Source organism: Lygodium microphyllum, chromosome 22 (genome assembly GCF_053477565.2).
Source record: "Lygodium microphyllum isolate KBCC chromosome 22, Lygodium_microphyllum_v1.1.10, whole genome shotgun sequence".
Classification (NCBI taxonomy): Eukaryota; Viridiplantae; Streptophyta; class Polypodiopsida; order Schizaeales; family Lygodiaceae; genus Lygodium; species Lygodium microphyllum.
In genome coordinates, this window is record NC_141156.1 from 7,387,907 (window position 1) to 7,401,440 (window position 13,534).

A 13,534-nucleotide genomic window follows, 5' to 3' on the forward strand; every position below is an offset into this window, starting at 1 on the left:
CTAGAAGACAACAAAATAAACAGCCATGCAAACAACTAAGTACACAAAATCCTACAAGACCAAACTCTAGGGGTTTTCAATTTAGAAAAAAGTGCTTGACAATGTAAAGTAATCTAATGTGACATTTTAGGTGCATGAAAATATTGACTAGGTAAGGAGATAGAATATGCAAGGTTTGGTCCAGTATAAGTCAACCAAATTTTTTTTCCTACAAGTGATCTATAGGCATGCTCTAACCTAGGAAATCCTTAGAAAGATTCATAGTGGGATTAAGGAGCATAGCCACAAGTCATGTCTGATTAGTGCAATACTTCTCAACTAATTGGAGAGCCTACTTTTGGTGTGAGACAAAAATACTATTCCTAGATTGAACTATCTCCATCCCCCAAAAAAATAGGATAACTCAATCATCTTGAAGGTGAAATAAAGTCGGGTCTTTATATCTACTATGGTAGTAGAATTTGAGCTTGTAATGAATAAATCATAAATATACAGAAGGATATAAAATTTCCCCTCTAAAGTGGTTTTGATACAGAGATTTGGGTCATAAGTGGTAGAATGATAGCCATGACTTCTAGGAAACTCATCCATCCTATGGAACGAGGAACGCAGTGCTTGCTTTAGCCCATAAAGAGCTTTCGGTAAATGAAAGACCTTGTCTAATATCCATCTACTATAGTGACCAACTATTATGAGTGGCTATTTTGAACAACATACAAAATGATATGAAGTGCGTAGTGGTGGGTGCAAAGGTTCCCTCATAACCAATGCCATATTTTTATTAAAAACCTTGCACTACAAGGTGAGCCTTGTATTTATCCAAAGTTTCAATAGCATTTGATTTAGTTCTTAAGATCCATGTGGTCTTGATGACTTTCTTATGGCTCAAACGATCCATCAAGGTCTAAGTCTCATTTCAGTCAAGGCTTTCAAGATCATTTTCCATGGTCTCTCACCATTAGGGATTCTTTAGAGCCTCTTGCCAACTCTTCAACTCAAAATGTGCTATATAATCTACCATACACATAGATGCAAATGAGATACTAGGTGCAAGTTAGGCAGATCTTCTAGGACTCTTTAGAGTGAAATTAGGTGGAAGGAACCTTGAATCCTGCATGGTCTGCTAGTACTAGCAAGGTAATAGGCCTCATAGAGAGGGCATATGTGTTGACAAATCTGTAGGTGGGTTAGGAGCATGTAGCAAGCCTAGCTTAAATAAGAAAAACTCTAGAATAAGAGTATAGACTAATAGTATTGATAAGTTTTAGAACCGTTCAACTGCATTAGTTAACTTAAGAAGGACCGTTCAAGATGGTCAAAAGATTTTTCAAGTTCTAATTCAATCATCACAACTTCCTAATTTGTGCAATGTTCATAATTTGTCTCCATTTGGACATTCAAGATATTATATAGAATATTCTTTTCTTTGATGAATCCATATTGTGCAGCATGCACAATATCAAGGAGGTACTCATGCAATGTATTAACCAGGACTTTTGTAATTTCCCATCAAGGAAATTAGTCACCAATGCTTCAAACTAGAAGAGGATGATACTTTGGGAATCAATTTTATGATACCCTCCTTCTAAGAGGTTGGTATCTTTCTACAAAAGACTCATTGAAAAAGAGAGCTTCTATGCTCTTGGATGGTAAGCCACACATGACAAGTCCCAAACTCCTCATGGCATTTCTTTATCATTATTTGAAACTTACATAAATCCCAAGTTACTTTCTATCACACATCCATACTCTGTCATTGTTAGTAATTTCCATGTGCCTTGTGCTTGAATCAATTAGAACTTCTCTTCACTTTGGAGTCCTCAATTGCTCTCACCCACCACCTTGACTAAATGCACAACATGTCTATCCATTCACAATCTAACAAGTAAGAATAAATGTTATCCTCAATCCAAATGGTATCCATGTAGCATTAGAGTGCAAACTCAATCCCACATCATTGTGTGTTGCAAAAAATGTACAATACATATAAATCTTAGTTTCACATTGAACTACTTTGCTGTATCAAGCCTAAATCCTATTCATGCATCAACCCTAGGTCTTTTCTCTAACTTTTGCACACCCGATTCAATATCAAATTGAGTAATTCTAGATTTGCATTGCTGCAGCAAGAAATTAACATTCAGTTCAAACCTAAAACCAAAGGAAAATTTTTAAAAATCTCTATTACATGTAACCCATTAGGACATGCCTTGCTTCCTTAAATTTTCATGAATTTCCTATGGTAGTTAAGTTATAATATTACTTTCTTCATTATGACCCTGTCCAATGATATTTCTAGATACTTCTCATCTAAGATATCCAAAGACCACGTGGGATGGATCCTATAGTTGAGGCATCCATCGAGTAATTTGTTTCTTACGTCCTTGATACTCAACATGAAGGAGAGATTCCCATGGAGAGAGAGATGGAACTAGAGAGGGAGGGAGGGAGCGAGGAGGAGTTTGGCATATATTCAAATGATTCTTGAGACTCCATCGAGTTTTGAAATATATCTCAGCTAAGGCTTTCAAGCTCCTTTTCCATGGCACCCTTAAGTTGGCAGGGTGGTAGTTGCAAATCAAGTTCTAGCCACCATGTGGTATATAACTTCTTGTTTCTAGGTCATACATTGGCCAAGTGAAGTGACTCATCGAGAATTTCATTTGGTCAGGTGGAGATGGTAACCTTGCGAGAGGTAAGATAGTTTGGGATATTATCATCTAGTCTAGATGTGGTCTAGATCTAGGGGTGATTTGGGGACTTCTTCTGGTTGAGGGGCCATGGAAGAAGATATTATTATGGAGATTAGAGATTATTTCTCTTGCTCATGGAGGACCTTGGCAGCCTAGCATACACTAGCTATTTCACTATATCCAAGCTATAGGAGGGCTTCAAAATAGTTATTAGGCAAATTTGCTACATCTATTGTATAGGCATGGAGATCAATATCTATAGAATTTCATTAGATTTACCCAATGAGTGTGAAGAGAAGTTGAGGGAGTTAATTTTTTTAAATCAGTTACTCAAAAAGAGAGAGGACACACCATTGGAGAGAGGAAACTCCTATCTTAAGGGAGGTTCTCTGCATAGGTAGCTTATATAATGGGGGAGTGGTTTGCCTTTCTAGAGCTGCCCACCCATATATAGAGACAAATACTTCAAGGTATTAGGAGGGAATCAAGAAGGTGGTATTCCATGAATGGAGGAATGGCACAAGACAGATCAGACATGGATAGAGCTCTTTACCAAAGGAGAGATCCTTCTTGCAATGGTAGCCACCAATGGAGAGAGTGTGTTTAGTTTTTCAATAGAGATGGATGGTAAACTTAGGCAAGAGGATCTAGATTAGTTAGAGCTCATAGGATACTCTTGACAAAGGACCAGATTTGTGTCTCATTGTGATAGGACTTGATACTTAGACCCAAGCCCTCAAACTTATATGGAAGATGGAGGGAAGCATTGGGCATATAGGAGGAGGTTGCTATAGGGACTTCAATGGGATCATGGAGAGTGGGTATGGAGAGATCCATTTGTAGAGACACCTCAGGATGTGCCCTTCTTTAGCTATACCGCTAGCTTGGGGATGAGAATACAAATGGGTAGGGTCAGAGTGGTGCTGACCATTGGAATATCAACCCTGGAGTAGCTTAGCAAGAGCAAGGAGAATAATGGGTGTCAACAAGGTTCTTCTTGCGACCATGTGGTACATTACTTCTTGTCGAGCATAGGTCATGCATTAGCCAAGTGAAGTGCCTTATTAGGAATTTTATTTGGTCGGGAGGAGATGGGAAGCCAATCAAAGTGAAAGTGGCTTGGAATGTCATTATACAACCTAGATGAAGAGGAGGATTGGGGATCACGTACCCAAATAGCCAAAGCAAAGCTCATTGTTAGGGGTTTGCTTCTAGGTGAGAAGCCTTGGAAGAAACTTTTGATAGGCTATGACACCTACACATGGAGGACCATGGTAGCCTTGAATCTGCTAGAGTTTTTAGGAGATTAGGACCAAAGACTTAGGAAAGAACTTTGAGGTCAAATCTAACTATCATTAACAAAGAATGGAGATCTATATGATTGGGGCTTTACCACCTACCCTTGACTACAAATACAAAGAAGAGGAAGCAACCTCTTATCTTCAATCACTATTTAAGATCTAAGTTGGGCTGAACTCTTGGACAGAGGATATACTTATCATGGGGGAGATTCTCTCTACTTACCAGAAGACAAAGACTAGGGTCTTAGGGGAGCTAGATTTATGATTGATGTTGTGACAAAGGAAGCTCCACCAAGTTGGTGGATAGATACAAGTACTTCTTAGACTTAGATACTGTTTTCTCTAGAGGAGACATTATTCTAGTAGTCATTGCAACTAGTATAGGACATTCACTTTTATGGTTGAGAAGGTTGGCTTCCTCCAACAAGAGGACATTGACCAGATTCATTGGATGCTCCAGATAGAGAGTTGGAGTAGTGGCATGCTTTGAGAGAAAGTGACACATAGACCTAGAACTAGTTATCTACATTGTAGATGGATGGAGATATTGGGCTTATTAGAAGAGTCTCTTATTGAGATTTCAGTCAAATCCAAGAGAATGGGTGTGGAGGAATCTATTCCTTTGATAGACCATGTAATGTGGCCTTCTTTGGCTACACTACTAGGCTAGGGAGGAGAATACGTATGAGTAGGGTCAAAGCACAACCTGCAACCAATCCCCATTGCCACAGAGAGGGAATCTCACACAAGAGTCTATATGATATAATCTTTGGAGGAGGCTACATGAACTAGATATGTCGAACAAGTCAATAGTTTGGCCATATCTAGTGGTCCATATATACCAATAAATAATGGTAACTATGAGCTACCATTTGTGACAACGCCTCTAATTCCACACTATCCCTGTGAGAAAAGTAGCATGGTAACCCTATCCACAAGCTACTCTAAAACAAGATAGGCATGAGACCCTTGTATATCCTCATATCCACAAGCTAGGCTTCTACCCCTTCTAGAGGAGGAACTTCCAAGTTTGGCTACTTGCTGTGAACCCTTGAATCACTAGTTTTCCTAGCAAGGCTTGGCTTTGGTACTTTGGATCAATGATCCCCAAGCTCCCCTCTGAGCAATGATAGATGGTGGTCTCCAAGCCACCTTCGTACAAGAGTCCCTTGACTTGTTCGAGTTGGACAATAGGAAATTCAAAACTAGGCAGTGTAGATGAGCAATGCATGATGAGGAGAGATACTAGCAAGAAGTAGCATACCAGGTTGTCGCCAATAGCATTTGGTTGATTCCTAGAGCTCTACTTGCAAAGAATGAAATACTGGGATTGTGTCATGTCAAGTTCTACTTGGAATCCAAGGTACTTGACCATCTTGCCCTTGCTCACCCAACTACACCCCAATGGGACTTCCTTATCACTAGGGGTGGGATGCAATCCCACACTTGTTGCATACAATGGGTAGCAAATGAAAAAATATTAGGAGAAGATACATTTGCTACCTTTAGCTGGAGACCGTCTCTTATTGTAAAAGTTGTATGTACTCACTTTGTCATACTGATCACATAGTCTATGGTTTTGGTCCCTTGAGGTGCAAGGCTAGTGCACTTGGAAGAGGCCTTTACACACATTGTACCCTTCCACACTCAAAAGACAGCTAAGGTGCGGAAAGAGAATTCTATCCTCTTGTGCTCTAAGCTTACAAGGGCTGTCTATGCCTGCAACTCTAAGACACGAAGGGTGTGGCTATTGGGTGACTCCTATAGCAACCTCTAAATGACTATCAAATCTTGTCACAAAGCCCTCTCCTCCTCCCAATACTATTGTTGAGCATGAAGGGCTACCTCTTGGAAAATCCTACTTGACTCTCCCAGGGCCTACAATCTCTACATCTTGTGCCCACTCCTGAGTCCATAGCTATCAATCTGTCTTCTCACCTCCTTGTGCTCATATGTTGAACTTGAGTCCAATATGAGTAGAGGTCAAGGGTTGAAGTAAGAGAATTTGTGGAGAGGAGGACCGAAGCATGATTTGATAATATGGTCTTTGTTAGTTGTGCAACATGCCCTTCCCATATGCAGCTCTAGTCCCCACATAGAGCTTATCCAACCACTTTAGGAGGATGCCATGCATCCTTGTGTACCCTCGAGAGAAATCCAATAGGTCATCATGTTTGTGGAAGGCTGGGACCATCCAAACATCATGGGCTCCTACTACGAATATGAAGGCCTCCCATGCCTTCGACTCCTCATTCACTATCTATGACTTGGAAGTCCTTGCCTCTGCCTTGCTGACCTTCATTAATGTGAGAATCAATATTAGGGAGTCTAGCCATGGTCTTCATTCAAAGATCCTTATATACTGTACATAGGCATTGAGGATTCGCCACACAAACCCCCAATATCTAGCCTCACCCACAAGGCTCTACGTGGAACAATCTTTGGGCCCTATCATGTGTCATCTACCATGCAAAAGTATTCTAACTCTCCGATTTAGTGAGTCTTTTGTTTATTTTCTGACTTATTTTAGTATGGAAATTAGTTTATATATACTATGTTTGAGGATATTATGGCATTTGTGGATATGATCAACATGGGGCTTTTAGTAGGATTTCAGGTGATTATGGCATTTGAAGATATGTTAAAGAGGCTATTTGAGGGATTGATTCATCTCATCCCAAAAGGTGCTAGAGATAGATTGGAGATCACTTTGTGGAGATAGATTGGAGATCACTTTAGTAAGATACTTAGGCTACGATGTAGGCATTTTTATTTCTTTATAGCAACATTTGTCATCCCTCTTGCTTAACACAATGAGGCTATCACTAGCAGGCAAGGTGGTAGTGGCAAACAAAGTTTTGGTAGCCACCATGTGGTATATAACTTCTTGCTAGGCCTTCTCTAGGTCATGTAGTGGCCATATGTATATCGCAACCCTTCCTTATAGATAAGAAGGATTAGAGTGGTACTAGCTAGAGCTCAATATTGGACTGCCCACAGAGCCTTTCCTTACTTCTAGAGGAGATTGGAGGGAAATTTTAGACCAAGAAAAATTTCACTCTTTCTTTGGTTACTAGCACAACCTTTCCTTATAGATAAGAAGGATCAAAGTGGTACTAGCTAGAGCTAAGCATTGGATTGCCTAGAGTATATTAGAGCCTTTCCTTATTTCTAGAGGAGATTGAAGGAAAATTTTAGACCAAGAAAGATTTTGACTCTTTCTTTGGTTACTAGCACATAGGAATTTAGGAGTTGGTACGTGGCTTGGTAGAGGCCTTGTCCCTTGCACTAGATGTGTTCAATATGAGGAGATATAAAGGCAATGTATATGGGATTGCCCAAGGGCTTAGGAAGTTTGGAGGAGAACCCTTAGGATGGTGTTTCACAACACTGCAAACTCTATGATTGTTATATGGGGAACAATAGAACTTATCTAGTAGGCAGGGAGTAGAAATCATCTTTAAGATGGATACCTAGATCATCCTTTCTTTGGTCCTCATAAGGCCCTACTGGATGTGAGTGTGCTCCTCAAGCTACATCTTGTTATATTCTTAGATCTATGGGTTCCACATAACATGCATAGGGTGCATTTCATGCCGAGCCATTTGCTAGTAGCCATTTAGCCAAGGCCACCACTTATTGGCCGCCTTTATAGTATAACCCCCAAATAGATGACAATTAGAGAGGCTTAAACCATGGCTGGAAGCCTATCTTTGCCACTATTGCCATGGCGCATAAGGAGCATGGGATCAATTGTTACACTTGGCTGAATTTGTTACAAAACTATTGTGCATCCAGGCATTGGAATGACACCTTTCGAGGCCTTCTATGGTTATGAAGTTCATATTTCCTCTACCTTATTCCACGATCGTGTTAGCCCCCAACCACCAAAGGAATTGATCACAATGGAGGCTTTGCTTACAGCAATGCAAATTTACCAATATGAAGAGAGCTCAAGATATCTTGAAGGCCTATGCCGATTATAAATGCCATGATAAGAGAAGGGGATCATGTTTTCCTTTACGTACCCAAGTCCCCGGCCCAATGCCAGACTGAAAATTGGCTCCCATAGCAAGCTGGTTCACAGCTTCTATGGGCCGTTCTTGATCCTTAAATGAATTGGTAAGGTGGCTTATTACCTTCAATTGCCCCCTACTATTCACATGGTTCACTTATTTCATGTCTCTTAGCTTAGACAATAGGTGGGTAATGCATTCATGAAGTGATGGAGGAGCTTTCCTCGTTAGATGAGGAAGGTTTGATCATCTACATAGCTGAGAAGGTTGTTGGCAAGAGGGAGAAAGTTCTATACAACCGGATGTTTCAAGAGTATCTTATCAAGTGGCAAGACATCCCAGCTGATAAGTCCTCTTGGGCCCCCTCTTCCTTGCTCAAAGAGCACCCCCACTTAATGGTTGAGCATCATGCCACCTTGGAGCTTTGAAATTCAGGCTGCATCCCACCCCCATCTGGTGCACTATTCCAACCTTACCATTTTTTAATTGTAATCTGTTTTGCCACGAGTTATATGGCTGGAAAGAGGACATTGTGGGCATCATTTTTATCAAATTTCGTCACACTTAGAGCTCCCAAATCAACAGTGACAACAGTTTTACCACACGAAATTTCCCATGGACTGCACTCTGACAATTTGGGCAGCCATCATACTACGATCCCCCACCTTTGATCTTGTGCCTTGCTGAGATATCATTGGCCCGCTGCCTTGGCTGTTATCCTAGGAATCTACCACTTTCACCTGATGGGCGGAGCCATCCCGATTTTTAAGGGCAAAAATTGAGGGGGGGAGTATTCTCATGAAGTGATAGTATACACACGTGACACCACCTCCAGATATGAATGGCCTTGTGCCTTGTAAGCCCCAAGTTCATAAGGTCCGGGTGAGAGAACCACATTTGTTCCATTTCTCAACCTTTTTGGTTAATAGAGAGCTTCTTGTTAGCAGACATATGTGCCTTGTACAGACATCTTCTGCCTGTGAGTCTCAGTCTGAGTCAAATGAGGACATTAGGAGATTTTGGCATTGTCATTGTATGTTTTAGGCACTTTAGATAGAGGATACATCAATGCATTTCCTTTTTGGCACTATAATAATTTTTGGTAAGTTGGGTGGGCTAACTTGGGTGACCACGTTTTGGGCTTGGTCACTTATATACCAATGGTGGCCCCAATTTGCCTATTTACTCGCAGCTTGCCTCCTTTATCCCATTGCAGCCTTGTATCTTTCAGGTATCAGTCAGTTTGTTCCTTCTCTCTTGCATTTGATTCAATCTCCTTCTCTCTGTGTTCATTTTCCTTTCTGTTGTGCAGTGACATGGTACCGTTTGCCAAGTTGGGAGCCAAAGTCTCTATGAAGAGGAGCAGCCATCCTATCTCCAACCAGCTGGGCATCATCCAAGGAGCTGCTGACCTTGCGTTTTCAGTCAATCTCTCCATGGCAGCCTATTTTCTCCATCTTTCCCGGATGCTAGACTTCAATCTGAACCCTGCAGCACTTCTTAGGAACCCTCCATCTTTGCTGGGCAGCGCATCTACTAGGCTGGCCAGTGTCATTCTCTACCAGGTACCTTATGTTATGCAGGATAGCATTCCAGGCCTGCATTTACAAGCTGGAGACTTTCCATTCTGTTGTTTCACTCTGGGGGGGCTGCTCTTGCAACTAGGCCTGTGTTTACAGGCTGGCAACTTTCCATTCTGCTGTGTTTCACTCTTGGGGGACTGCTCTCGCAACTAGGCAGCATTTTCGACTTGCTGGCCAGCATGTTTTCTGTCTGATGATCATCGTTTGCAGGTCAATAGACAGGTGTTTAGCAGGCCATCACAGTTCCAGGTACTCCTGGTCATTTTTCAGGCCCTGGTTGGCTGCGTTTTCAGGCTGAGGACTTATTTCTGCCGGTGTTTTCTACTCAGCACAGTTGGGCGACATCTGCCTCGGACACTCCCTGTCTACGCTGCTTCACACCTGTCTTTTACTGCCCAGCAAACTAACAAACCCCAAATAGGTGGGGGAGAAACTCTAGAGCAGTAGTCCTTTCTTTTGTTTTTGTAGGGTTTGCTTGAAGGACATCTATGGCCAATGAGTACGACAGATGGGATCGTGTGGATCGAGACTGAGGATCATCAAAGCTGCGACCGAGACTGTGAAGTTTGGCATTCACAAAGCCGTGATAGTGAGGATCGTCGGATGGGTCCCGATCACCATCTTATCATTCTCTCCCTTCTCTGAATCATCTAGGGCTACCATTCCCCAATTGGCAATGATAGCACCCCTTGTGCAGACAAGCGTAGCCCCAGTTTGCCTATTCATAGGCAGCTTGCCCCCCTCAATTCATTCATCCACTGTGACCATTCAACCAGCCCAGCTCCTTCTTATTCTTCTTTCACTCCCTGGCCACCATTTGGCATCCACACTGATACTCAGTGCTGCATATTGGGGCTAACCGTTGTAGCCTTGTTTCTCTCCTACATAATTTGATTCAGTCTCCTCCTCTCCATGCTTGCTTTCGTTTCCATTGCGCAATCTCACGCTTCTCTCCCACCTATCCCTAGGTGCATTCAAGGTCCACCGCTTGGGGTGAATCTCAAGTTTAGTCCTTGCATGGTAACCTCTTTTAGGTCTTCACATAAATTATGAGTACCAATATACATATGCTCCATCAGACCTTTGTTGTTGTATAAATATACTGAAAAAAATTTAGAAAATATTTGGAACAAACGATTCTTTTGGTATACATACATTACACTCTGCTAAAAATTCCATGGAATATTCATTTGACCATAGAAGAAATAGGTAAAAAATAGTTCAAATTTTATACAAGGGATATACCTTTGGGTCTTTGGACATATGTAGTAAAGAGAACTTATATACATTGACCATTCAGAGCATTCGGCACATTGTATAACAAATATTACTATTATCTTTTTGAAAAACACAAGATATAGGCAAGTCTATCAATGCTATTTACATAATAAACATACGTGTTCTGATTGACATTAGGCATTAAAAAACAATTTCACATTTTACTTACTGTAGCTTGAATACATGGATGCAAGACTAACCAATGTCTAAAACTAGTTCTTTTCTTCTCTGCTTCAGGAACCATAAAACTTCTACAACCACAAACTCAATTGCTAAAAAGGAGCCCATGTCCACCTCTTTATCTAGACCTCACAAAACCTTCCAAGAATCATGTACGATGGCTACAGTTGTTTGATTATCTATGGATGTGTGGACATGCATACATGTGTGACATATTCATCATGCGACTAATGAAGCTGCTAAGTAACATATTCTATGTATGTGTGGACATGCATACATGTACTGTGACATATCATCGTGTGACTAATGAGGCTACTAAGTAACATATTCTGCAATTTCATGGTGGAAGGCATTGTATTCTTCCTTGGAGGAGAGAGCAACAAGCACATTCCAAGCATGTGCTACAGGGTGATCCAAAATCAAGATGCGGTGTTTGCGTTGCCGGCTGGGACGGCCACAGTAGATGGGGCGGCCCCATCCACAATCAGTATCGTAGAAAGGTAGCCCAACGATGGAAGGCATAGCTAGAGCGGAGTCGATCTTGTATGGGACAAGTCCTGCCATGATTTGTAACTCTATGTAGTCGATTTGGGATTGCGCACATAACCCAATTATATTCATGGTTGTCGCCAATGCACGTTGGACCTTGTGGACTATGCAGGCCAATGGGCGCTCACACAGCTCTTGCACAGTGGCACTCACTGTAACAGGAAGTATTGCATTGCCTAAATATTCTCGAGTAAGGTGGGGAATACCCTTCTCTCTCAAGTTTATGGGAAAGCAAATTGGCAGCTCCTGCTCTGATTGTAGTTGCCCTCCATTATAATTCCTTATGGTTGTTGCAAGGCTTTTGGCTCGAGCAACCCACAAATAGGCCACCAGAGCTTGATAACGGGAACAGCGATTTCTTTTGTCGGGATCAAAGCCAGAGGCGATCACCACCTTCTGTCTCAAGGCCTCGAGAGCAGCTGTACTGAAAGAAAATTGCGCCACATTCCCGTGTTGTGGGAGCACTGGGGCCTCTCCTCGTTGACGAGTTCCAATGTAGGGATGGCTAAATGTTGGCGATGGAGGCACCCTTGCCTTCATTATGTCCCGCCTGCTCACAATCTCGGATCGGGGCAATCCAAACGAACCTGCTCCTCTTGCAATGGAGCATAGCCTTTGCAGAAAGGTCGCAGCTCCATGGCCATCCATAAAGGCATGGCTGCACATGTGAGCAAGGGTGAAGCCACCGCAAGTGAATGTAGTCACCTGTATAAATGCATCCATAGGTCATCAGAAACAACACATGTTGCAAATCCATGAGCAAACGTATTGATAAATCATGTTATGAATCTATGAGCGAATGTATTGATAAATCATGTTACAAATTCACGGGCAAACGCACTGATAAATTACTCATGCACGGACAAGGTTCAAAAAGCACAAAGATTCAAATGCTCACAAGATTCCACTAAAGCATAAAGGATGCTTTCCATGTTACGAATCCATGGGCAAATGGACTAATAAATCACTCATGGATAGTACACATGGTTCAAAAAGCACAAGCATTAAGGATGCTAATAAGATTTAAGTTCAAGAGCACAAGGATTAGGATGCTTGCAAGATTCAATCTCAAAAGCACAAAGATCAAGATGCTTACCTGGAAGGCCATAAGGGGACGTGTTACTTGGCTTGTCCTTGTCTGGGGAGTAAAACTAGGATGCAAAAGATCCAAGGATGGGTTTGGAATGGAGACATCACCAAGCTCGGCAAGGGCGATGGATGCATGAGCAACCCTAAATTGTACTCCATATTGTTGTGCTAAGAGGTCATTAACACCATTAGTTGTATGATGATTGCATTGATCATGTGAGGTTGTTGGTGGATGCACAGGAGACATATATTCTATCTCCAGCCGTCCCTTAACCTCGTTACGATGTAGCCGGCCAGCAGCAGCCGGATACTGTGCAAGGAGCTTCTCCAAAGCACCTTGTAACCTCTCCTGCACAGGGCAGCCAGCACCATGCAGTGATCGTGTAGTATGATCACGCGATCCCTCGTAGAAGAGAGTCACTGAGAAGTAGTAATCGAAGAGCTGATCCACATTCGAGAGCTCTAGGATATGAGGGCTTCCATTTTCTAGCTTCCGAGTGTTCGATGGTGGCTTCGCATTCACTATCCTGAGAGGCTCCACTCGTAGCATGTCCTTCCGTAGCTCGAATTGCCCCCTACTAGCATTCACCATCCTCAGGCGAGTGGTCCAATCGACACACACAGGAAGATGCGACGTGGTAGCTTGAAGGATGACGTTAGGCAGGAGACGATCGAGTACGGGAGCGTCCAATATTTTGTGTATGTATATTGTTCGCAAATCATGGATCTCATGAGCGGATGAATGATTATAACAGTGGGTCTGAAGAGCGGACGAATGGTTAGAATACAGGCGAATGGAGATGATCACTCGAAAAGAGGAAGCCATGCAACTGCAAGCATGCTAC

At 42.1% G+C, this 13,534-nt stretch overlaps 1 protein-coding gene across 1 annotated transcript; it reads right to left on the bottom strand.

Moving 5' to 3' along the window:
- Window positions 1–11,239: 11,239 nt before the first annotated feature.
- On the bottom strand, window positions 11,240–13,281 carry LOC148016867 (acyltransferase GLAUCE-like). Its single transcript, XM_087662370.1, has 2 exons — window positions 12,697–13,281; window positions 11,240–12,305 (listed from the first exon to the last, which is right to left on the bottom strand). Exons 1-2 carry the CDS (start codon window positions 13,279–13,281, stop codon window positions 11,367–11,369), a joined length of 1,524 nt encoding a protein of 507 aa, XP_087518496.1. The 3' UTR covers window positions 11,240–11,366.
- Between the last annotated feature and the right edge of the window lie 253 nt (window positions 13,282–13,534).